This window comes from Canis lupus, chromosome 7 (genome assembly GCF_048164855.1).
Source record: "Canis lupus baileyi chromosome 7, mCanLup2.hap1, whole genome shotgun sequence".
Classification (NCBI taxonomy): Eukaryota; Metazoa; Chordata; class Mammalia; order Carnivora; family Canidae; genus Canis; species Canis lupus.
Genome location: NC_132844.1, coordinates 64,746,406 through 64,773,759, shown reverse-complemented (window position 1 = coordinate 64,773,759; position 27,354 = coordinate 64,746,406). Strand labels below are relative to the sequence as shown.

The 27,354-nt window shown below is 37.4% G+C and overlaps 1 protein-coding gene across 3 annotated transcripts in view; it reads left to right on the top strand.

Moving 5' to 3' along the window:
- DNAH8 (dynein axonemal heavy chain 8) overlaps positions 1 to 27,354 on the top strand; it is a 364,549-nt gene that overhangs the window by 188,555 nt on the left and 148,640 nt on the right. For all 3 annotated transcript variants that reach the window (XM_072833179.1, XM_072833178.1, XM_072833180.1), the window contains exons 50-57: positions 1,874 to 2,120; positions 2,250 to 2,491; positions 2,580 to 2,720; positions 4,178 to 4,415; positions 12,320 to 12,462; positions 12,934 to 13,068; positions 13,451 to 13,573; positions 18,454 to 18,667. In XM_072833179.1, the coding sequence (XP_072689280.1) occupies positions 1,874 to 2,120; positions 2,250 to 2,491; positions 2,580 to 2,720; positions 4,178 to 4,415; positions 12,320 to 12,462; positions 12,934 to 13,068; positions 13,451 to 13,573; positions 18,454 to 18,667 (1,483 nt within the window). The remainder of the gene's footprint in view (positions 1 to 1,873; positions 2,121 to 2,249; positions 2,492 to 2,579; positions 2,721 to 4,177; positions 4,416 to 12,319; positions 12,463 to 12,933; positions 13,069 to 13,450; positions 13,574 to 18,453; positions 18,668 to 27,354) is intronic.

Below are 27,354 nucleotides of genomic sequence, written 5' to 3'. Positions count from 1 at the left end.
ATTTATTTTATTTATTTTATTTATTTATTTGTGAGAGACACACAGAGAGAGGCAGGCAGAGAGGGAACCAGGCTCCTCACAGGGAGCCCAATGTGGGACTCGATCCCAGGACACTGGGATCACGACCTGAGCCAAAGGCAGGCGCTCAACCACTGAGCCACCTAGGTGCCTCAAGTAGGTTATAAAAAGCTGGGGAGATGGAGTGACCCTGCTGGCTTCTTGTGTCTGTCTGGCAGTATCACTCATAGCTGGGGACCTTCATGGGCATGGGGTCTGAGGAATCCAGGAATGCTGCTTTACTTCTGCTTTGGGTATGGACAAGTTCACACCTACACTAAAATTTTAATCCTTTGCCTGTGTCTCTTGGTGTCTTTTTGTCCATCACATTTCATCCTTGTGACACCCAACAGTTGACTCAGCAGAGTCAGGAAGGACTGGTGGAGATGGAGGATTAAATTTCTATGGGCCTGATGTTTCAGGGGTATTTTCCAGGGCGTTTGGAAATGAGGGAGCTGAAATTGTGGAGGATGTTAAGAACTGCATTTGAAAAATAACAGTTCTTATTTTAACTTACTGTTCTTGCCAGAAGTGAGAGTGTCTAAGACATATCCAAGTTTCATAGGAAAATATGTGAGGAACAGTTTTTAAGTATTTTTCATCACCCATGGATTGGAAGCCATTAAACACTTTTTTTTTCAATTTCTGGGAAATTTTTCAAAATTTCCTATGTGACATATGCATCTAGTATATTGAATACTAAAGTCATAGTCATCTCAGTGGATAGGGGACTAGAATATGGTGGTGGTACCCAGTGTCAATAGTGTTACTCTTGAACAGAATGTGATGGGCTGTGACTTTGCTGCTTCTAAATGATGGGTTATAGTAGTAATGCATTTTCCTCTAAAATGGTAGAATAACATAACTTCTGCTTCTGATCAGCTGTGAGCTTTTGACTTCTTATTTTTATTAAGAAAACAATAGAGAGGACGCTGTAACAGACTCTGTCTTGTTCTTAGCATGTCTCCTTGAATCTCCTTTACCCTAACCCTGTGCCCTTTCCCCGGCTTCTGCGTGATTCTAATAGCCCACGCTCACCATCCTTTCAGGACGACTGGAGCCACTTGGCTAGCAGGCACTGCCTGGGAGTTTATTTTCCATCCCCCTTAAACCAAACTCTCCTTAGTTAAAGACTGATGGGTGATGGAGTGAGTAGTAGAGTCAAGCTCCCTTGCTTCCCCGTGAACAAACGCAGGTGTAACTTACATTCCAGCGTGCCCCGCAGGATCTGTGTTAAGGCTTCCCTCTAAAGGATTTTGTCCTCGATCGCACCCTGTCTGACTTCCCTTTCCTGTCCTGCTTCCCCTACCTCCTTGTCAGTTTCTCCTGGAGCATTGCCTGAACAAATCGGTTGCAGGGACATCCTCCTCTCAAGCTGGTCTTCACTGTGATGGTTTGCTTTGCTGCTATCGCCCACCAGGGGGCGGCATCATCACATTGAATGCGCAGAAAGCTTGTGCCTGGAAAAACCTATGTTATGGGCAAACCCAAATCACCAGGAATAGTAGTTTGAGAAGCAAAACCTAGATCCCGAGTTTATTATTTCCAAAATGTCATTAGAGTTTCACATTGTCATAATTTTAATCACTTATCTTTTTTTTTTTTTTTTTTTTTTTTTTAACTGTGGCGCTCATTTGCTACCTCCTACATCTAGTGAAACCATTTGGGGGAGGGCATTTTTTCATCTTTTAAATAGTGAACTAGTTACTTTAGTAGGAGCTTATTTAAAGCCGCTTAAATTTCAGCACGCTGCTTCTGCAAATGTCAGCAAGAGACTCATTAGTTACATTTTTCAATTGATTGCCCTGTTGTGCAGTTATATGAGACATCTCTGGTGCGTCATGGTTTGATGACTCTAGGGCCCAGTGGTTCTGGGAAGACAACTGTCATAACAATTTTGATGAAGGCGTTAACCGAGTGTGGGAGGCCTCACAGAGAGATGCGAATGAATCCCAAAGCGATTACTGCGCCTCAGATGTTTGGCAGACTGGACACTGCTACTAATGACTGGACAGATGGGATTTTTTCCACTCTGTGGAGAAAAACATTAAAAGCTAAAAAAGGTACATGTCAGCTTTCTTCTGTGAACCTCCCCCATCCCCGTACTCCCCTCCCTCACCCCAGTTAAATAACACCATGTTTAAATTTTTTGCAGGTGAAAAGTGATTCTTTTCTCTTTTAATTATTTGCAGGTGAAAACATTTTCTTAATTTTAGATGGCCCTGTGGATGCCATTTGGATCGAGAACTTAAATTCTGTGTTGGATGACAATAAAACCCTCACGCTGGCCAATGGAGATCGCATCCCCATGGCCCCTAGTTGTAAGCTTCTGTTTGAAGTCCATAATATTGAAAATGCTTCTCCTGCCACGGTCTCCAGGATGGGCATGGTTTATATTAGCAGCTCTGCGCTCAGTTGGAGGGCGATATTGCAGGTGGGGACCTGAGACCCAGGTGAGCGCGCCCAGGCTCTTCCCCGGGGTCACTTCCTTCATAAACTGAGGTTCTGTTTGTCTGTTGCAGGCATGGTTGAAGAAGCGCACTACACAGGAAGCTTCTGTCTTCCTCGACCTGTATGATAAAATATTTGAAGATATATATATGTATATGAAACTAAGCCTCAATCCAAAAATGCAGCTCCTGGAGTGCAACTATATCATGCAGGTGAGATTATGTACATTCACTATTTAGATTGGAGACTTTCTGCCCACCCTCTTGCAGCTTAGAGGCCAGGTCTCAAATAGAAAATTCATTCAATCCATAGAAATACTTTGATGATATGGCTGTGAAGGTTCGGTGAAGTTTGATTCCTGTTAAAGATTTTGTAAGATTTAATTAATGATTTTACTACCATCTGCTTTATTATTTTCTCTGCCCAGGGTGGGTGTTGGCAGGGGAAGAGGAATGATCTATCTCTCCCACTGTCAAGCTTAGTAACCTTCCCAGAAAGTGCACCCAATAATGACACTAGACAAAATAAATAAAGCAGGCAGTCCTACAGAAAAGCACAAAAAAGATCTGATGACAAGCAAGAAAACTCAAATGGCAATCTCAGCATTGCAAATTTAGAGTTTATAGATAGGGAAAACTTTTAAACAATTTTCCAAGTAGTTTCTAGCATTGTGTGTGTGTGTTCCCCCATCCCCCAAACTCAGTGAGTTTTCCTTAATAGTCTTTGGTGGGGGGTGGGGGGGTGGGAGGGAAGCAGAATTAATCATAGATTTTGAAGGGCTCTCCTGCTTCAGGTGATCTTTTATGATCCATTCTGGTGCTTTGTTTTCTTAGTTTAAGAAGGGATGCCAGTCAGTGCAGTCAGTGAGGGTAGGAAGATAAGAAGTAATACATAAGGGCCCAAATCAACAAACTATTTAGTAATTACTTTAAAATGCATAATATGAATGAAAATCTTATCTTGAATTAATTGAATTAATTTTGTTTTGCAAAACTGAGAATGTCTTACTGTAGATACATTGCTTTCTGATGCCATATGGGAGTTGGCACACTTTTCCTTAAATGAGTGGGTAGCAAATATTTAGGCAAATGTTTGCACAACTGTCCCTCTCAACCACTCACATCTGTTGCTGTATTGCAAAGGCAGCCAGAGACAGTGCCTATGTGAATGAGTGTGACTGTGTTTCAGGAAAACTTTATTTGCCAAACAGGTGGCTGGGCCCCTAGGGCCACAGTTTGCTGAGCCCTGCAAAAAGTGAAAAATAAATACAATCTGAGGTGTAGAAAATTTGGAGTCACTAAACTTTCGATCCAGAAACTACCCTAGAAAACATATAGTCTAAACAAACAAACAAACCCCACATCTAGTTTAGGCCCTTTGTTTTTCAGATCTGGAAACTGAGGCTCAGTGAAGTTGGTGGCATGAACTGGGGTTAGAAATCACACCCCCAGTCCCCCATTTTGGCATTTTTCTGCTAGTCCAAGAAAACTATTGAAAGCAGGATGACTTTTCTCTAAATGCTGTTTGCTGTAGGACAGTGATCAAGCTATATCTAGAGATATATTTTTTCTTCCCCCTTTTCCTCCTTCTTTTAAGTTTCTTATTTAAAAATTTATGTTTCAAAAATTTGACTACAAAAATTTATTTTCTTGTATTAAACTATTTCCAGTCTCTCAATCTACTGGAAGGTTTAATTCCCTCCAAAGAAGAAGGTGGTGTTTCATGTGTCGAACATCTTCACAAATTATTTGTGTTTGGCCTAATGTGGAGTTTAGGAGCTCTTTTGGAACTGGAAAGCAGAGAAAAGCTTGAGGCCTTTATACGAAGTCATGGAAGCAAGTTAGACTTACCAGAAATACCTAAAGGCACAAATCAGACCATGTATGAGTTTTATGTTACTGATTATGGTAAGTACAGAGATTACACCTGAAATGAGAGATAATCTTTCTTTCTTTCTTTCTTTCTTTCTTTCTTTCTTTCTTTCTTTCTTTCTTTCTTTCTTTCATTTCTTTCTTTCTTTCTTTCTTTCTTTCTTTCTTTCTTCTTTTCTTTCTTTTAAGAGTTTGTTTATTTATTCATGAGAGACACACAGAGAGAAGCAGAGTCATAGACAGAGGGAGAAGCAGTCTCCTCACAGGGAGCTTGATGTAGGACTTGCCCCCAGGACTCGGGATCACGCCCTGAGCCAAAGGCAGATGCTTAACCACTGAGCCACCCAAGTGCCCTGAGATGATCTCTTTTTCAATGAGAAAAACATAAACTTCCATGAATTATTCTATGGGGAAACGTTAAACCAATTATAAATAACATGATTGCTAATGTCATTTTTAAAAGGCATATATATACAAAGAATAGAAGAATTTTGTGTATTGGCCATGCTGGGACCTGGTAAGGGACTCGAGGCTTCTCCTCTTTTTGGAGTGGCCTAAGTGAAATCTTGCGTAAGTAAGTTGGCAATACCTCTTATGTACTTTCTGGTGCTTGAAGAGCAAAGGTAGCAGTGTAGAGGACATAGATTCTTTATGATGCAATAACAGATCAATCCTACAACTTCCCTGTTGGAAATGTCAGAATAGTTAGAGAATGAACCAAGCAGATGGGGTCCTAGCTACATGTAGCAGACTTGGCAAAAATCCAGTGTGTCACCTCAGCCCCCAGCTTCCTGTGTGTGACAGGGCCCAATTTTCCTGTCTCTAAGAGAAATGCCCTTGAATTTGGTACCCTTTACCCAGAGTGTACCTCCAATTCTTCTAAGTTCCAGAGAAGATAAAACATGCCTCCAAAAAAATGTTTTTACCTCTGATTCTTCCTAAAACCCCAAAGCGGCAAAAGCATTTGTTTTTGTTTTAATGTATAAACTCAAAAGAACAAGAGGGTAGACAGCAATAATAGCATTTTGAAAGCAAGATAGTGAGAAAGGTAAGTGGCACTTGATTTAGCACCCTGGGCCAGGTTGGTCCTAAACTGGCAGTGGGAAGAGTTGAGAAGCAATGTAATGTATGCCACAGGACCTTCAAAGGGCTCGAGAATTGGAAACCGAAGTGAAGGTAGAGGTAAAAACCAGCGGGCTGCTCATAAGTCTGTTTAGGAAACAGAGCTTTGTGTCCTCTTTCCAAAGTCATACTGCTAGATAACTGCATTCACCGCACACTAACTAAAGACTGAAGAATTAGTGTTTGGAGAATGTGAACTACAGAGTTGCCTAGGCTTGGAGGACACTAGACACATCTGAAAGTGGAAGAATCATACTGAAAATAAGGATTAACTGAAAGTTTGTGTTGTAAAAGGCTCTATAATAACACTGAGAAGTAAGTGAATTTTTTTTCATCTGGCCATCTTTAACCAGTAATTCTGTGAGTGATGTGATGCTCTTAAAGATTTGGGATCATAAAAAGGAGCTCTTACTCAAAATGCAAACTAACAAGGAAATGCACCCTTGAATCTAGGTAGGAATTCTGTTACAATCCAGAGCCGATCAAAAGATGGCTCTTTGAAAAGATCCACAAAATTGATATATCTCTTACCAGAGATATTGGGGTGGGGGTGGGGGGAGAGAAGATGTAAATTATCAGCGACCAGGAATGAAAGAGGGAACATTCCTACAGACCCTACAGACGTTAAAAAAATAAGAAGTGAATACTAAAAACAATGGTATGAAAATACATTTGACAATATAGATGAAATAGACAAATTCCTTGAAAGATACAAACTAAACCTCATCAAGAAAAAATAGATACCTTCCATATCCCTATATTCACTAAAAAACTGTTTAGTTGGGCAGCCCTGGTGGTCCAGCGGTTTAGCACCGCCTTCGGCCCAGGGCGTGATCCTGGAGTCCCAGGATCGGGTCCCATGTCGGGCTCCCTGCGTGGAGCCTGCTCCTCCCTCTGTCTGTGCCTTTGCCTCTCTCTCTTTCATGAATAAATAAATAAAATCTTAAAAAAAAACTGTATAGCTATAAACTTTCTTACAAAGAAAACTCCAGGCCCAGATGGCATTATTGGTGAATTCCACCAAATACTTAAGGAAGAAATAATACCAATTTTACAGAAATGCTTCTAAAACATATAAAATGGGGATCCCTGGGTGGCGCAGTGGTTTGGCGCCTGCCTTTGGCCCAGGGCGCGATCCTGGGGACCCGGGATCGAATCCCACATCGGGCTCCCGGTGCATGGAGCCGCTTCTCCCTCTGCCTGTGTCTCTGCCTCTCTCTCTCTCTCTCTCTCTCTCTCTCTGTGACTATCATAAATAAATAAAAATAAAAAAAAATAAAATAAAACATATAAAATGTAAGGAAGAAACATATCCCAGGTAATTTTATAAGGACAATGTTATCCTGATATAAAAACCAGAGAAATACATTATAAGAAAAGTAGACTATAGATCAGTATTTCTTAGGAATACTTTTAAAAAATTTAATTTTAAGTAGGCTCCATACCCAATGTGGCTTGAACTCATGACCCTGAGATTAAGGGTTGCATGCTCTACTGACTGAGCCAGCCAGGTGCCCCAACACACATTTCTTAATAACATTTCAACAAAGGGAAGCCCGGGTGGCTCAGTGGTTTAGTGCCGCCTTCCACCCGGGGCCTGATCCTGGAGACCTGGGATCCAGTCCCACATCGGGCTCCCTGCATGGAGCCTGCTTCTCCCTCTGCCTGTGTCTCTGCCTCTCTCTCTCCTCTCTGTGTTTCTCATGAATAAATAAATAAAATCTTTAAAAAAAATTCAACAGGTTAAATAAATCCAAGTGAGCATTTATTCTATGAATGGAGGATTGGGTTAACATTCAAAATACGATCAATATAATTCATCATATTAACAGACTAAAAAACAAACAAAACATCAGTCATCTAAGTAGATGCAGAAGCATTTGACAAAATTTAACACCCTTTCATGAAACTCTCAGTAAACTAGGAATAGGAACTTTATCATTTGACAAAGGGCATCTACAAAAAAGCCAGCATTAGACTGAATACTTCCTTTCCAAGATCAGGAACAGAAAAAGGATGTTTTTTCTCACCACTACTATTCAATGTTGTACTAGAGGTTCTAGTCAGTGTAATAAGGCAAGGAATACATACACACAAAAACAAACAAATAAATAAAATATCTACAGATTGAAAAAGAACAAGTATACCTCTGTACAATGGCTAAAATGTACAGATTGGAAAAGAACAAGACAATATGACCATCTGTAAACAATCCTCAAAAAAGTTATTAGAACTAGTATATGAGGGGATCCCTGGGTAATGCAGCGGTTTAGCACCTGTCTTTGGCCCAGGGTGCAATCCTGGAGACCCGGGATCGAGTCCCACGTCGGGCTCCCAGTGCATGGAGCCTGCTTCTCCCTCTGCCTGTGTCTCTGCCTCTCTCTCTCTCTCTCTCTCTCTCTCTCTGTGACTATCATAGATAAATAAAAATTAAAAAAAAAAGAACTAGTATATGAGTAGCAAGGTCATAGGATAAAAGGACCTATGTATTGTATTATTGATACAATAATAGGTTGTATTTCTATATACTCACAACAAACAATTGTAAATTGAAATTTTAATATACTATTTAAAATTAGCATCCAAATTTAAGCAACCATCAGCTTAATATAGATTGCTATATGCAGAAGGTGTTACATGCAAACTTAGTGGTAACCACAAATCAAAAACCAGTGATAGATGTGCAAAGAATGAAGAAAAAGAAATTCAACTATATCACTAGAGAAAGCTGACAAATCATGAAAGAAAAAAAAAGATCAGAAAAAAAACTACAAAAACAACCACAAAACAAGTAACAAAATGGCAATAAATAAATATCAATAATTACTTTGAATGTAAATGGACTAAATGTTTCAATCAAAAGACATAGGATAACAGAGTGGATTAAAAAACAATATCCCATCTATATGCTGTCTACAAAAGACTCATTTTAGACCTAAAGTCACCTGCAGACTGAAAGTGAGGGGATGGAGAACCATCTATCATGCTAATGCATGTCAAAAGAAAGCTGGAATAGCCATACTTATATCAGGCAAGCTAGGTTTTAAACTAAAGACTGTAACAGATGAAGAAGAGCATTATATCATAATTAAGGGGTCTATCCATCAAGAAGATGTAATTGTAGATATTTATGCCCCAACTATAATAATAATAAAGGGGACAATCCGACAAGAAGCTATAACAATTGTAAATACGTATTCACACAATATAGGAGCACCCAAATACATAAAACAGTTAATAACAAACATAAAGGAAATAATCTATAATAATACAGTAATAGTAGGGGATATCCATACCCCACATACATTGATGGACAGATCATCTGAACAGAAAATCAATAAGGAAACAGTGGCTCTGAATGACACACTGGACCAGATGGATTTAACAGATATGTTCAGAACACTCCATCCTAAAACAGGAGAATACCATTCTTTCCAAGTGCAGATGGAATGTTCTCCAGAAGAGATGACCTATTAGCCCATGAAACCAGCCCCAACAAATTCAAGAAGATTGAAATCATACCATGCATCTTTTCTGACCACAATCCTATGAAACTAGAATTCACAAGAAAAAATCTGGAAAAAGCACAAATACATGGATGTTAAATAATATGCTACTAAGCAATGAATAGGCCAATGAGGAAATCAGAGAAGAAATAAAGAATTACATAGAAACAAAAATGAAAACACAATGGTAAGCAATGAATAGGCCAATGAGGAAATCAGAGAAGAAATAAAGAATTACATAGAAACAAAAATGAAAACACAATGGTCCAAAATCTTTGGGATGTGGCAAAAGCAGTTCTAAGACGGAAGTTGTAGCAATAATTCAAGAAGCAAGAAAAATCTCAAATGACCTAAACTTACACCTGAAGGAGATAGGAAAAAGAACAAACAAAACCCCAAAACCAAGAGAAGGAAGGAAATAATAAAGATTAAAGCAGAAATAAGTGATACAGAAATTAAAAAAAAAAAAACAAAGGAACATATCAATGAAACCAGGAGTTGGTTCTTTGGAAAGATCAACAAAATTGATAAACCTCTAGCCAGAGTCATCAGAAAGAGAGAGAGAGAGAGAGTATATCCAAATAAACAAAATCACAAATGAAAGAGGAGAAATAGCAATCAACATTACAGAAATAGAAACAATTGTAAGAGAACATTATGAAAAACTATGTCAATAAATTGAACAACCTAGAAGAAACAGATAAATTCCTAGAAACATATAACCTATCAAAACTGGAAGAAGAAGAAATAGAAAATTTAAACAGACCAATTACCAGCAATGAAATTCAGTCAGTAATCAAAAAGTTCCCAACAAACAAAAGTCCAGGATCAGGCAGCTTCAAAGGCAAATTCTACCAAACATTTAATGAAGAGTTAATATAATACCTATTCTCAAACTATTTCAAAAATTGATGAAGGAAACTGAAGAGGACACAGAGGAATGGAAAGACATTCCAATCCATGTTCATGGATTGGAAGAACAAATATTGATAAATATCTATACTACCCAAAGCAATCTTCAGATTTAATGCAATCCCTATCAGAAGACCCAACAGCATTTTTCACAGAACTAGAACAGTCCTAAAGTTTGTATTGAACCACAAAAGACCCAAAATAGCCAAAGGGATCTTAAAAAAGAAAAAGAAAACTGGAGGTGTTGCAATTCTAAACTTCAAGTTATATAACAAAGCCATAGTAATCTCAACAGTATGGATATTGGTACAAAAACAGACACAGAGATCCATTAAACAGAATAGAAAACCCAGAAATAAACCCATAGTGATATGGCCAATTAATCTTCTACAAAGGAGGAAAGAATATCTAATGGGAAAAGACTATCTCTTCAACAAATGGTGGGAAAACTAGACAGCTACATGTAAAAGAATGAAACTGGACCACTTTCTTACACCATATACAAAAGTGAACTCAAAATGGATTAAAGACCCAAATGTGAGACCTGAAACCATAAAAATCCTACAAGACAGCACAGATAGTAAATTCTTTGACATCAGCTATAGTAACATTTTTCTAGATATTTCTCCTTAAGCAAGGGAAACAAAGGCAAAAGTAAACTGTTGGGACTATAAAATAAAAAGCTTCTGTGCAGTGAAGGAGACAATCAACAAAACTAAAAGGCAACCTAGAGAATGGAGGAAGATATTTGCAAATGACATAGCTGATAAAGAGTTAGTATCCAAATATATAGAGAACTGATACAACTCCAGGCACCTTTTTTTTTTTTAAGATTTTATTTATTTATTCATGATAGACATAGAGAAGAGAGAGAGAGAGATGCAGAGACACAGGCAGAGGGAGAAGCAGGCTCCATGCTGGGAGCCAACGTGGGACTCGATCCCGGGTCTCCAGGATCGCACCCCGGGCCAAAGGCAGGTGCTAAACTCCAGGCACCTTTGTGGTGGGGGGATGGGTAAAATAGGTGATGGGGATTAAGTAGTGCACATGTTGTGATGAACACAGGTGATGTATGGAACTGTTGAATCACTACCTTGTACCCTGAAACTAATATAATACTCTGTTAACTATACTGTAATTAAAATAAGAAACTTAATAAAAAATACATATCTGATAAAATAATCTAATACAGAATACATAAAGGACTCTAGCAATTCCATAATAATGGGTAGACAGCCAAGCCCAATTTTTAAAAATGGGCCATAAATTTAAATAGATGCTTCACCAAAGATTTATAAATGCTGGAAAAAAGCATATGAAAAGATATTCCACAGCATTCGTTATTGAAGAATTGCAAATTGAAACTATAATGGTTTATCATTACACAGCCACCAAAATGACTAAAATGAGATTAGTTCCACCAAATATCGGCGAGAACGTGGAACAACTGGAACTCTCATATTGTACACTGGTATAGCCACTTTAAAAGAACAGTTTCTCTGTTTCTTAAAAGTTAAACATACACTTTAACATATAACTTGATATTTTGCAAGGAAATTTGAAACTGAGGTTATTCCTCAAATGCTGAATATTTTCTTTGCTACACTCAAATGCATGCTCCCTTGCTCTGTTTTCATGCATTCTGTGTACACAGCAACTTTTTTTGGAACAATCCTGGATCATAGTACGATATTTCTGGAGACATTTAAAATGCCAGTGGAAGTGAACAAAACAATACCAACAATGCAAGTAATTTAAATGGCAACAATGGGAACATCTCTGATCAAGTTTACCTAGCCAGTAATGATTACAAGTCTTCATAGATTGTAAGGCACATTCCAGATATGCTAAAATATAACTAAACTTTTTTTAGAATTGATGAAATGTGATAATAATTCTTATTATACCAATAATACCAACCAGTAAATTACTAATTATATACTATCAGTTAATAAACTAGTAGTCAGGAGCCTGGGTACTTTATTCATTAGGGTTAGGGCTAGTTTTATTTTCCCCACTTCCCATGGCAAACATTCTACATCCACTAATCAGTTACCCCTTTTTGGTCTTTGCCACCCTTTCAGTTGATGTGGGTTACCTACTAAATACTAAACATGTCATTGGTTTTTACCACTAGTCAATTCTAATTCTATTTCAGGCCAGGTCTCTCTAGATGAATGATTTAGAAGTTTAAAAACTGACCTTATAAAGAGACAAAACAAACTTAAATGATCAAATGCCATATATATTATATAAGCAGATATGCTAACATATTTTTGGAAAATGTTTAAAATGTTCCTATTATTCTGTTGGTTGTTTATATAGCCTTTCATTTTTATATTTTGAGACCACTTTCAAAGAATGCAGTTTTTTGAAGATGAATTTTTACTTACTGTATAGGAGACTGGGAGCACTGGAATAAGAAACTTCAGCCATATTATTATCCAACTGACAGTATTCCAGAATATTCATCAATTTTGGTTCCAAATGTTGACAATGTTAGAACAAATTTTTTGATAGACACCATCGCAAAGCAACAGAAAGTAAGTTTGATAGTTTCTTAGCTAATCACAAGCCTATATGAAGCACATCCCTTTTCTCATGCTATAGGTTGAATAATTAAGCTCCAGGACAAAGGGCTGGAGGTAGTGCCATTTAAGGGAAACGCATTTGAAAAATGAGGCCCAGGATATATTCCAACTTAATAACCCCTGAACTGCTAAGGAAAGTGGGGGTCTGCTCTGCTCACAGAGTCGCTCCCTACTCCCATGGTCACATGAATATTTACCCATATTTTCTTCCAGCATAGTCATAGTACACATTTTACATTCATATCTTTAATTGAAGTAAGATTTATTGATTGATTATTTATCTTTAGGATTTATTTTGATGTGGGTCTAATTCTAAAAAGTAATTAAAATTAGTTGTATTAATTTTTACATTAAAAAATTAGCAACCAGAACCATAAGATATTTAAAGCTAAACACCTTACAACAATTATCTGATGATTACAGGCTGTTTTGCTCACTGGAGAGCAGGGAACTGCAAAAACTGTAATGGTTAAGGCCTATATGAAAAAATATGATCCTGAAGTACAGTTATCCAAAAGTCTAAACTTTTCATCTGCCACAGAACCCATAATGTTTCAGGTAAAACCTATCATTTGCTGAGGTAATCAACATCTTAAATGTTTTGAGTGGTGATGACAGTAAAGTGTATATGCATATAAAACCTAATGTGTGTGTGTGGGAAATGGAGCTGCACTTGGCATTTGGCTATTAGCTTTCCTAAGGTTGAGATTGAAGCCAAATCCATACAGCCTATTTTGACCCAATATTGAGGCTGAAGCCGAACTTTGTGTATAAAATTAGTGATCAATATTCCAATAATGTATTTTTTCAATCTTACAATGTCTATTTTAATAATGATATTTATACATATTAAATAACTCAGTTCTACTCTGAAAGACCTACTCCTCATTTCTAGGAATATGGTTTGAAATCTAACTTAACACAAACATCTCTTCTCTAGAGAACAATGGAAAGCTACGTGGATAAGCGAATGGGAAGCACATATGGGCCACCAGGAGGCAGAAAAATGACTGTATTTATTGATGATATTAATATGCCTGTGATTAATGAATGGGGAGATCAGGTATGATTAAAATATCTCCTAGAAAATGAGATTTAATCCTTATTTTTAGTTATATATAAAAAGTGTCAATAGCCTTTGTCTTATGAAACCTCATAGCAATTCTGTCTCTTTCAGCTTCTCTCTTATAGCTGGTATTCTCCCTCCTTGAAATCCATGTTTTCCAGCAATATGTCTTCCTGCCTTCTGGCTTCTTGATTTCGGTGTCCTTTCTGGCTCCTCTCTTCTTTTCCCCAGGATTTTATCTTTGCTGTTATTGCTTACTTTATATACTCCCTCCAAGGAATACCTGATTTAGAAAACATCTTTTTTTTTTTTCCTTTTTAACTCTGCTACACACGTGTCTTCCTTGTGATCATCTGTGAACCCCAGAGTCATTCTCCATCAGAGAACCTCACTGATGCTGCCAGCATTTTGTTCCTCGTGGGATTCCCAACACCTCCCTCCCACCACCGCCCACTGCCTCATCAGTAATGTCTTTTTAAAAACATTTTATTTATTTATTCATGAGAGACACAAAGAGGGAGGCAGAGACTTAGACAGAAGGAGAAGTGGGCCCCACGCAGGACCCTGATGTGGGACTTGATCCCAGGACTCCAGGATCACACCTGGGCCAAAGCCAGGCGCTCAACCGCTGAGCCATCCAGGCGTCCCATCAGTAATGTCTACCTAGAGCTGCCAGGACCCATCCCATCTGGCCTTTTATCCAAGTTCACCTCAGATACCTCTAGGAAGTCAGGACTCCCAGGTCTGTGCTCACCCTGAGACTATTCATCAAACAGCTCTACATGGTCTTTCTCTGATCTCATTTCCTACTTTCCCCAGTCCTGAAACCTTTCTGTGTGGTCGCTTGCTTGAGTTTCTTAGTAATAATTTTTGAACAATGAGCCTTGCATTTTCATTTTCTCTGGGCCCCACAAATCATGCAGCCTGCTTGTTATAATTTTCAGTGATGCTGGTACCAACATATGATCTTGGCCTCTTTGCTCCTTGAAATCTCCTCCAATGATCATGCTTTCCACCCCATGTGAATTACTCATTCATGAAGTCATACCTATACCTTGTCATTATCAAGAATGGTGAACCCTTCATTATCTCAATTTCAAGCATTTTATCCTCTGATTACCATGTGTACTCTTTGCAGCTCATTCTCTCTGCTACCCAGACTCCAGATGGAGCTACCACGATCCATACTTCCCACCGTCATTAAACCCTCCCCTATTTCTTCTAGTTTCCTCATTTCCTTCCTTTCCTAGCTTAAATTCCATGATGCATCATTATAATCACCATGGCATACATTCTCTACCCACGTTAACCACATTAAAGCCTTGTTGAAACTCTCTGGCTGCTCTCTGCCCATCTGCACCAATGCAGCTTTACTTGGCAAGAGAAAACCACACAATCCTGGCTTCACTTTAAAATCATTATCATGGACCTCAACTTCCATTCAGGCTCCTGGTCTGTGAGATTACTATTGATTGCATACATTCTTCATTTTCCCAGACTTCCAACACTTCCAACAGTCAGCCCTCAGCTAAGTACAGATGTGTTACAGCTTTCTTCCCATTTCTCTGAGAAAATTATTTTTTCCTTTTGTTTGTTTCCTATCCATATACTGTACTCAAATTCTATGTTCTAGTGATTACCTTAGACAGCACATCCTGCATGCACAAATAATTAAAAATAAAAATAAACCCTTTATTCCTATCTTATATAGCCAATGACTTTGGTTTTTTTTTTTTGTATATTCTTTTATTGGAGTTCGATTTGCCAACATATTGTATAACATCAGTGCTCATCCCATCGAGTGCCCCCCTAACTTTTGGACACTTTAATTCCCTTTATCTCTTTCCTGACTTATTCTATTGTTGATTTGCCACTTAAGTCTCTCTCTTTAAAAAAAAAAAACTCCCATGAGACATTATTTTTACCCTTTTATATATTCACTCTTCATTTGCATTACCCACATATTCACCAGTTTCTTTGCTCTTTTTTTTATTCTTGCTTCCTGGACCTTGCATCTGGTATCACGTTTTTTTATGCTTTAAGAATCTACCTTAAGAAGGTTTTTTTTTTTAAAAAGGTCTTTTAATGGCTCATTCTTTGTTTTTGTTTGTCTGCAATGACATTTCATCTTCTTTATTTGAAATACCTTGTTGCTGTATGTAAAAATCTAGATTGGCAGTTATTTTATCTCATCATGTTGAATATATTCCCTTTTTTTGTTTTCCTTGTTGCTGTTGAGAAGTCAACTACTGCTTGATCATTGCACCTCTGAAGTTAATCTGCCTTTTCTTACTTGCTGCTTTTAAGACTTTCTCTTTACTTTCCTGTAATTTTTACCTTTTAAAAATGATGTTCTTTGGTGCAGATTTATTTGTATTTATTTGTTTGGGATTCACTGGAATTCATGAATCTGTGGTTTGATGTCTTTCATCAGTTCTAGAAAATCTCCAATCCTTATCTCTTCAAATATTGCTTCTGCCCCACTTTCTTTCCCTTTTCAGAGTCCAAATGTATATCAGATTTTCTTCTATGCCTTATATGTTTCTGTACTTCTTCTCTGTACATCCCAGCCCTTTCTCTCTTCAATGCTTGTAGTTAGATAATTTCTCCTCTTCTGTCTTCCACTTCACTAATTTTCTTCTCTGCTTCGTCCAATCTGCCATCAAATTTATCCACTAAGTTTTATTTTAAAGATTTACTTACTTATTTGTTTTGAAATTCACTTTAAAATTTGAAGAGCGAAAAAGAAGCAAGGAGTAACTGAAATCAAAACTCAGTGGTTAAGGGGTGCCTGGGTGGCTCAGTCGGTTAAACATCTGACTCTTGATTTCAGCCCAGGTCATGATCTCATGGGTCTTATGAATTTTGAAAGATATTGAGCATAGTTGTTTTAAAGTCTGTGTCTGTTAACTCCAGAGTCTGAAGGGTTTGTGAGTTTATTTTGAAGCCTAGGGTGGATATACTCTCATGCAGACAGGTTTTGAGTTTTCTTTCGCCAGATACTTCTTATTCAGTCAGGATTATCTCAAAGGAAGCCTTTGAGTCTGAAAGTTTCTGGCCCACTTAGACTCTGCTTACCCTGGGTGCAAATCTATGCAAATGTTATGCTGAGGCCACAGCCTCCCAGGGAAGTCTTCTTTTTCTTTTTTTCTTTCCATTTCCCCCTTTCATTCAGCAGGAATCCAAGGCAGAGAGACTTCTCAGGCAATTCCTGTAATGTGAGGGGAGTGGGAGCATATTAAGATATCATCTATAAGCTGAAAAGCTCTTGCATTTCAAACTCATTTAACCAATTAGGGATATCTTGTTGGATCTCAAACTTAACATATACAAAACTAAATTCCTGTTACTCCCTAAATCTGCTCCTGCAACACTTCTCCATCTCAAAAAATGGCAACTCCACACTCAATCTGTTAGGAAATCATGTGGGCTCTATCTTCAAACTATATCTGAGATTTAACCACTACTCATCATCTCCATTGTTAACACTGGTGGGAGCCACCATCTCTCTTCTTGGTCACTAAAAATGCATTGTTTCCCCATTGCCTTTGCCCTCTCAATCTATTTTCAAATTAGAAATCCATTAAAGCATAAATTAGATTATGACACAGTCCTCTGCTCAAAATCCTCCCATAAAACTTGTAGAATATAAATACTAAAATCCTTCCTGTGACCCAAAGACCCTACGCTGATTGATCTCCTCTCCCCATGACTCTCCTCCAACTACATTTCCTAGTCCTTGCACAAACTGGCTATAATGTTCACTCAGAGCCTCTACATTTGCAATTTCCTCCTCTTGGAATGCTCTTCCCCTAGATATCTAAGTCGTTTTCTTTCTCATTTCCTTCAAGTCTTTGGTTACATGACATGTGAGGTGAATCCTCCTGGATCTCCATATTCAGTTGTACCCTTGAACACTGCCTATTTCCTTTATCTACTTTATTTCTCCCAAAAGACTTAAACCATTTTATTTACATACATACATACAGGCATACATGTGTACATGTATATATTTTGTCTCCTACCACTAGAATGTACGCTCCATGAAGACAGGAATTTTTGTCTATGCTACAGCAGAATCAGGCACACAGTAATCATTAATATTTGTTGAATGAAAGAATGTCATTTTTGAGGTGCTTTTGTGTCATCCTCTCAGAGATGCCTAATACAAATTTGGAAATACAGGCATGGAAGTTAGAAGGAAATCGGAAACTAGTTATAGAGTTGAGATTTTTTAGGGTACAGGGCTGACATCACATCCCTTGAAATAGTCAGAAGAGAAAAATCCAACAATGGAACCCTGTAGGAACAGTTACATGTGAGGGACAGATGGAGAAAGAGTAGCTTAGGAAGTGATACAGAGTCCCAAGATGAATCTGGAAAGAACTGAGCATCTGAATCTAAATAAAAGAGGAAAAAATTTCAATAAGAAGGGAGTGTTATCAGTGTTAGAGGCTGGAGAAAAGAAAGAGAAGGACATAAAATTCAAAGCCAAAACATTCAGTGATATTGAAGGCTCAGGAGTAACACCATCCCACATTCTGATTTAAAGTATTTTGAAGTGTTGAATGTTGATTCTTATAACTCTGACTGCTGTTGTAATTGTAGCAAATATTCTGTACCTCACCAATTTAAATTTCTTTGGAAATCCATTTTATCAATGTGGTGAGAGCACACAGGACCTGATCCAGGGTTTAGGTTATGGTTTCATTCATGCATTTAAATCAAATTGCCTTACAGGTGACTGTCAGCATTCACAAATACGTCATTGACAAGAGTTGAATATTTTCTTCTAATCTCACATGTACCATTTTATAGGAGCTGTGGAAGAGTATGATAGTGATATGTTACTAAAGTATCACTGTATAAAATTTCAGATAACTAATGAGATTGTGCGACAAATGATGGAAATGGAAGGAATGTATAGTTTGGATAAGCCTGGAGACTTCACTACTATTGTTGATGTGCAGATCATAGCAGCAATGATCCATCCCGGAGGTGGTCGAAATGATATTCCTCAACGTTTAAAAAGACAGTTTACTGTGTTTAATTGCACATTGCCTTCAAATGCTTCAATAGACAAAATTTTTGGTATGACTATTTTTGATGTTTCTTTTTTTATTGTATTACACAATGGACATAAGCCTTGCAAAACCTTATTTAAAAGATAAAAAGGCTCTGTCCGAAGTAGGGATTAGTTATCTGAAGTGGAGGGCTAAATACCAGAAAAGAAGGACTAAATATTAAGATTACTCATGTTTATAGCCCATTCTAAAATTATTTAGAAGTAGCCTTGTTGAAGTTTGGCTTTAAGGTTTTAGTTCTCTTGACATGATTAATCAGAAAAATTTGGGTTAATGAATAATAGCTCATATATCATAGTTTAACAGTATAATATATCTAGTCAAAAGTAGCATTTTGATATGTTACTGAAAGATTTTTTTTTACAACAAATTTAGGTCCATATAAGTTGTTTCATTAAAAATTTTGTATATGAAGACATACAACAGAAACTGACCCATACATGGGTCAACAGAAAATGTCCATTCATGTATGGACATTAATTGACATAGCAAGTACTATAGATTAGAAGGGAAAGGGTAGACTTTTAGTAAATGCTATTGTTTTAAATGGTATTGTAATGGTATATAATTAGTGATCTAATGTGAAAATAATTGAAATTGAACCCTTACCTCACACCAAGCATAAAATCAATCAAGATGGATTAAAGACCTAAATATAGAAAGCAAAGATATAAAACATTTGGAAGAAAATATAGGAAAATACCTTCAAATCTGTATTTTTTGTATCCTTTGGGTAAACACCTAGTAGTGCAATTGCTGGATCATAGTGTAGTTCTATTTTTAACTTTTTGAGGAAACTCCATACTGTTTTCCATAGTGGCTGCACCACTTTGCATTCCCACCAACAGTGTAAGAGGGTATCTCTTTCTCCATACCCCCACCAACATCCGTGGTTTCATTTCCTGTGTTGTTGGTTTTAGCTATTCTGACAGGTGTGAGTTGGCATCTTATCATAGTTTTGATTTGTATTTCCTTGATAGTAAGTGATGTTGACTCACATCTTTTCTTGTGTCTGTTGGCTATCTGTATGTCTTCTTTGGAAAAATGTCTATTCACGTCTTCTGCCTACTTCTTAACTGGATTATTTGTCTTTTAAGTTTTATAACTTCTTTATATATTTTGGATACTAATCCTTTATCAGATATGTCATTTGCAAATATCTTCTTCCATTCTCTAGGTTACCTTTTAGTTTTGTTGATTGTTTCCTTCACTGTGTGAAAGCTTTTTATCTTGATGAAGCCCCAATAGTTCATTTTTGCTTTTGTTTCCGTTGTCTCTGGTGCTGTGTCTAGTAAGAAGTTACTCCAGCTGAGGTCAAATAGGTTGCTGCCTGTGTTCTTCTCTAGGGTTTTGATGGTTTCTTGTCTCACATTTAGGTCTTTCATCCATTTTGAGTTTATTTTTGTGTATGGTGTAAGAAAGTGGCCCGGTTTATTCTTCTGCATGTGGCTATCCAGTTTTCCTAACAATATTTTCTGAAGAGATTGTCTTTTTTTCCATTGGATATTCTTTCCTGCTTTGTCAAATATTAGTTGGCCATATAGTTGTGGGTCTATTTCTGGGTTTTATATTCTGTTGCATTGATCTATATGTCTGCTTTTGTGCCAGTAGCATACGGTCTTGATGACTGCAGCTTTGTAATGTAGCTTGAAGTCCAGAATCTTGATGCCTCCAGGTTTGCTTTTCTTTTTCAAGATTGCTTTGGATCTTTGGGGTCTTTTGTGGTTGCATACAAATTTTAGGATTGTTTGTTCTAGCCCTGTGAAAAATGCTGGTGGTATTTTGATAGAGATTGCATTAAATGTATAGATTGCTTTGAGTAGTATAGACATTTAGCAATGTTTGTGCTTCCAAGCCATAAACATGGATTTTTTCCCATTTCTTTGTGTCCTCTTCCATTTCTTTCATAAGTGTTCTATAGTTTTCAGAGTACAAATCTTTTACCTCTTTGGTTAGGTTTATTCCTAGATATCATATGGGTTTTGGTGCAGTTGTAAATGAGATAGAGTCTTTGATTTCTTTTTCTGCTGCATCATTATTGGTGTATAGAAATGCAACAGATTTCACTGCATTGGTTTTCTATCCTGAGACTTTATTGAATCAGTTCTAGCGATTTTTTGGTGGAGTCTTTTGGGTTTTCTATATATAGTATCATGTCATCTGCAAATAATGAAAGTTTTATTTCTTTCTTACTGATTTGGATACTTTTTATTTCTTTTTGTTGTCTGATTGCTGTGGCTAGGACCTCCAGTACTATGTTGAATAAAAGCTGTGAGAGTGGACATACTTGACTTATTCCTGACCTTAGAGGAAAAGCTCTCAGTTTTTCCCATTGAGGATGATGTAAGCTGTGGGTTTTCCATAGACGATCTTTATCATCTTGAGATATGTTCCCTTTAAACCTATTTTGTTGAGGGGTTTTATCATGAATGGATGTTGTACTTTGTCATATGCTTTTCTACACCTATTGAAATGATCAGAGTGGTTTTTATCCTTTCTCTTATTGATGTGATGGATCATGCTGATTGATTTGTGAATACTGAACCAGCCTTGCAACCTAGCAATAAATCCCACTTGATTGTGGTGAATGATTTTTTTTACTGTATTGTTGGATTCGGTTTGCTAGTATTTTACTGAGGATTTTTGCATTTATTGGCCTGTAGTTCTCTTTTTTGTGATGTCTTTATATCATTTTGGCATTAGGATAATGCTGGTCTCATAGAATGAATTTGGAAGTTTTCCTTCCTTTTCTTTTTTTGGAATAGTTTGAGAAGAATAGGTATTAACTCTTTCTTAAATGTTTGGTAGAATTTGCCTGTCAAGCCATCTAGTCCTGGATTTTTGTTTGTTGGGAGTTTTTTGATCACTGATTTAATTTTTGCTGGTTACCAGTCTTTCAAATTTCCTATATAGAGTATCATGTCATCTGCAAATACTGAAAGTTTGACTTATTTGCCAGTTTGGATGCCTTTATTTGTTTTCATTGATTGCTGAGGCTAAGGCTTCCAGTATTATGTTAAATTGTAATGGTGGGCAGCCCGGGTGGCTCAGCGGTTTAGTGCCGCCTTCAGCCTAGGGCCTGATCCTGGAGACCTGGGATCGAGTCCCACGTCAGGCTCCCTGCATGGAGCCTGCTTCTCCCTCTGCCTGTGTCTCTGCCTCTGTGTGTGTGTGTCTCTCATGAATAAATAAATAAAATCTAAAAGTAATAAATAAATGAATGAATGAATGAATGAATAAATAAATAAATAAATAAATAAATAAATAAATAGTAATGGTGAGAGGGGACATCCTGGTCTTGTTCCTGACCATAGAGAGAAACCTCTCAGTTTTTCCCCATTGAGGATGATACTAGCTGTGGGTCTTTCATATATGGCCTTTATGATGTTGAAGTATGTTCTATCTATATCTACTTTGTGTAGGGTTTTTCTCAAGAATGGATGCTTTGGGGCACCTGGGTGGCTCAGTCAATTAAGTATCTGCCTTCAGCTCAGGCCACAATCCCAGAGTTCTGGGATTGTGCCCCATATTGAGCTCCCTCTCAGCAGGGAGCCAGCTTCTCTCTCTTCCTCTGCCTCTACCCACCCTCCAGCTTTTGCTCTGTCTCTCAAGTACACAAAATCTTTTTAAAAAGAATGTATGCTCTACTTTGTCAATATTTTTTCTGTATCTATTGAGAGGATCATTTGATTCTTAGTCTTTCTTTTATTAACGTGGTATATCATGTTGATTGATTTGTGTATATTGAACCACCCCTGTAGTCCAGGAATAAATCCCACTTGATTGTGGTGAATAATTCTTTTAATGTACTGTTGGATTCAATTCGCTAGTACCTTGTTGAGAGTTTTTACAACTATTTTCATCAGGAATATTCTCCTTTTTAGTGAGGTATTTGTCTGGTTTTGGAATCAAGGTAAAGCTGGTCTTGTAGAATGAGTTTGGAAGTTTTCCTTCCATTTCTATTTTTTGGAAGAGTTTGAGAAGAATAGCTATTAATTCTTCTTTAAATATCTGATAGAGGGGGATCCCTGGGTGCTCAGCGGTTTGGCGCCTGCCTTCAGCTCAAAGCGTGATCCTGGGGTCCCAGGATCTAGTCCTATGTCAGGCTCCCTGCACGGAGCCTGCTTCTCCCTCTGCCTGTGTCTCTGCCTTTGTCTCTGTCTCTCATGAATAAATACATTAAAAAAATCTTAAAAAAATAAATATCTGATAGAATTCCACTGGGAAACCATCTGGCCTTGGACTTCTTTTTTTGTTTGGAGATTTTTGATTACTGATTGAATTTCTTTGCTGGTTATGGGTCTGTTCAAATTTTCTTTTTATTCCTGTTGCAGTTTTGGTAGTTTGCATGTTTCTAGTAATTTATCCACTTCTTCCTAATTGCCCAGTTTCTTGGCATATAATTTTTCATAATATTCTTTTATAATTGTTTGTATGTTTGTGGTGTTACTTGTGATCTCTCCTCTTTCATTCATGATTTTATTTATTTGGTTCCTTTCTCTTTTTTATTTGATAAGTCCAGCTATGGGGTTATCAATTTTATTAATTCTTTCAAAGAACCAGCTCTTAGTTTCATTGATCCATGCTACTGTTTTTTTATATCATACGTTTCGGCTCTAATCTTTATTATTTTCCTTCCTTTAAAGCTTTCCTTCCAAATAAAGCTTTAGGCTTTATTTGCTGTTCCTTTTCTAGCTCCTTTAGGTGTAAGGTTAGGTTGTGAATTTGAGACTTTTCTTGCTTCTTGAGGTAGGTCTGTTGCAATATCCTTCCCTCTTAGGACCACTTTTGCTGTATCCCAAAGGTTTTGGATTGTTGTGTTTTCATTTTTATTTGCCTCCATGTATTTTTTAAATTTCTTCTTTAATTTTGTGGTTGACCCATTCATTATTTAGTAGCATGTTTTCTAGCCTCCATGTGTTTGTGGTCTTTTCAAATGTTTTCTTATGGTTGACTTCAAGTTTCATGGTGTTGTGGTCTGAAAATATGCATGGTATGATCTCCATGTTTTTGCACTTATTGAGGGCTGGTTTATGACCCAGTATGTGACCTATTCCGGAGAATATTCCATGTATACTAAAAAAGAATGTGTTCTGGTACTTTAGGATGAAATGCTCTGAATATCTGTTATCTCCATCTGGTCCAGTGTGTCATTCGAAGCCATTATTTCCTTGTTGATTTTCTGCTTAGATTATCTGTCCATTGCTGTTAAGAGGGATGTTAAAGCCCCATATTATTATTGTATTATTATCAATGAGTTTCTTTATGTTTGTTAATGATTTATATATTTGGGTGCTCCCAAGTTGGGGCATAAATGTTTAAAATTGTTAGATCTTCTTGATGGATAGACCCCTTAATGGGGTATTATGCCTAGTGAAGCAAGTCAATCGGAGAATAACAAACATTATATGGTCTCATTCATTTGGGGAATTTAAAAAATATTATATTATATTATATTATATTATATTATATTATATTATATTATATTATTATACCTAGGGTATAATGCCCTTCATCATCATCATCTCTTGTTACAGTCTTTGATTTAAAGTCTAGTTTGTCTGATATAAGTATGACTAGACTACTCTGGCCTTCTTTTGATGTCCATTAGCATGATAGATGGTTCTCTGTCCCATCACTTTCAATCTGCAGATGTCTTTAGTCTAAAATGAGTCTTTTGTAGGCAGCATATAGATGGGTCTTGTGGGGTTTTTTTAAATCCATTCTGATACCCTATGTCTTTTGATTGAAATATTTAGTCCATTTACACTCAGAGTGATTATTGATAGATATGAGCTTAGTGCCATTGTGTTACCTGTAAAGATGGTATATCTGATCATGTTCTCTGTTCCTTTCAAGTCTTTGTTGCTTTTGGACTTTTTTTCCCCACTCAAAGAGTTCCCCTTAATATTTCTTGCAGGACTGGTTTAGTGGTCACAAACTCCTTTCATTTTTGTTTTCCAGGAAATTCTTTATTTCTTCTATTCGGAATGACAAACTTGTTGGATAAAGTATTCTTGGCTGTGTATTTCCCATTCAGCATGTTAAATATATCATGCTGCCAGCTTTCGGTAGACAGATCTGTTGTGAACCTTATCTGTCTTCTTTTCTAGGTTAAGGACATTTTCTTTCTCTTGCTGCTTTCAGGATTCTTTCCTTGTCTGTGTATTTTGTGAATTTGACTATGAAATGACTTGTTGATGGCCGGCTTTTGTTCAGTTTGATGGGAGTTCCCCCTGCTTCTTGGATTTTGATATCTGTTTCCTTCCCCAGATTAGGGAATTTTTCAGCTGTAATTTGTCAAGTAAACCTTCTGCCCTCTTTTCTGTCTCCTCTTCTTCTGGGACTCATATGATATGAATGTTATTATGCTTTTTTTATTGGAGTTCAATTTGCCAACATATAACATATCACCCAGTGCTCATCCCATCAAGTGCCCCCTCAGTGCCGATCACCCAGTCACCCCAACCCCCTGCCCACCTCCCCTTCCACTACCCCTTGTTCGTTTCTCAGAGTTAGGAGTCTCTCATGTTTTATCACCCTCTCTGATATTTCCCACTTATTTTCTCTCCTTTCCCCGTTATTCTCTTTCACTATTTTTTATATTCCCCAAATGAATGAGACCATATAATGTTTGTCCTTCTCCGATTGACTTGCTTCACTAGGCATAATACCCTCCAGTTCCATCTATGTCAAAGCAAACATTGGGTATTTGTCGTTTTTAATGGCTGAGTAATATTCCATTGTATACATATACCACATCTTCTTTATCCATTCATCTTTCGATGGACATCGAGGCTCCTTCCATAGTTTGGCTATTGTGGACATTGCTGCTATAAACATTGGGGTGCAGGTGTCCCAGCATTTCACTGCATTTGTATCTTTGGAGTAAATCCCCAGCAGTGCAATTGCTGGGTCATAGGGCTTGGACTTTCTTCAGAGAGTTGGAACAAATCATCTGAAGATTTGTGTGGAATCAGAAAAGACCCTGAATAGCCAGGGGAATATTAAAAACAAACAAACAAACAAACAAACAAACAAAAAACCATAGCTGGGGGCATCACAATGCCAGATTTTAGATTGTATTACAAAGCTGTGATCATCAAGACAATGTGGTACTGGCAAAAAAACAGACACATAGATCAATGGAACAGAATAGAGAATCCAGAAATGGCCCCTCGACTCTATGGTCAACTAATATTTGACAAAGTAGGAAAGACTATCCACTGGAAAAATGACAGTCTCTTCAATAAATGGTGCTGGGAAAATTGGACAGCCAAGTGCAGAAGAATGAAACTAAACCACTCTTACACCATACACAAAGATAAACTCAAAATGGATGAAGGATCTAAATGTGAGACAAGATTCCATCAAAATCCTAGAGGAGAACACGGACAACACCCTTTTTGAACTTGGCCACAGCAACTTCTTGCAAGATACATCTATGAAGGCAAGGGAAACAAAAGCAAAAATGAACTATTGGGACTTTAACAAGATAAAAAGCTTCTGCACAGCAAAAGAAACAGTCAACAAAACTAAAAGACAACTTACAAAATGGGAGAAGATATTTGCAAATGACATATCAGATAAAGGGCTAGTATCCAAGATCTATAAAGAACTTATTAAACTCAACAGCAAAGAAACAAACAATCCAATCATGAAATGGTCAAAAGACATGAAGAGAAATCTCACAGAGGAAGACATAGACACGGCCAACAAGCACATGAGAAAATGCTCCACATCACTTGCCATCAGGGAAATACAAATCAAAACCACGATGAGATACCACCTCACCCCAGTGAGAATGGTGAAAATTAACAAGACAGGAAATAACAAATGTTGGAGAGGATGTGGAGAAAGGGGAACCCTCTTGCACTGTTGGTGGGAATGTGAACTAGTACAGCTACTCTGGAAAACTGTGTGGAGGTTCCTCAAAGAGTGAATGTTATTATGCTTTAAGGAGTCTCTGAGTTCCCTAAGTCTGTATTTGTGATCCAATACCTTTATTTCCCTCTTCTTTTTGGCTTCATTATTTTCCATAAGTTTGTCTTCTGTATCACTGATTCACTCCTGTGTTTTGTCCATCCTCATTGCCATTGCTTCTTGTTGATTTTGCATCTCGCTTATAGCATATTTTATTTTGGCCTGACTAGTTTTTACTTCTTGTATCTCTGCAGTAAGAGATTCTCTAGTGTCTTCTACACTTTTCTAAAGACCAGCTAGTATCTTTATAACTGTTGTTTTAAATTCTTGTTTAGGCATCTTATTTATATCTGTATTGATTAAGTCACTGACAGTTACTTCTTCCCTTCCTTTCTTTTGGAGTGAATTCCTCTCTCTTATCATTTTGTCTAGGTTGCTGTTTTTTTGTGTGTGTGATTGTTAGGAAACAACACAATTTTACAATTTATACAATTTTGTGTATATTCCTGTTCCTGAGTAATGGCTATATTAAGAAGAGACCCCAAAGAGAAAGAAAGGAAGAAAAGAAAAAGGGCCAGGTGCTCAGGAGGTGTTTCAGAATGTGCACTCTACTGTTGTGTTTTGGCTGCTCCTTCCCCCAGGTCAGCCCTCTGCAGAGTTTCTCCTTGCCTGCAGTGGGGGTGTTTGGACCTTGTCCACTATGTGGCCAGTTTTAACTAGGTGTGTTTTGGTCTGCTTTTTAAAAGAAACTAGATCCAAAAAAACCCAAAA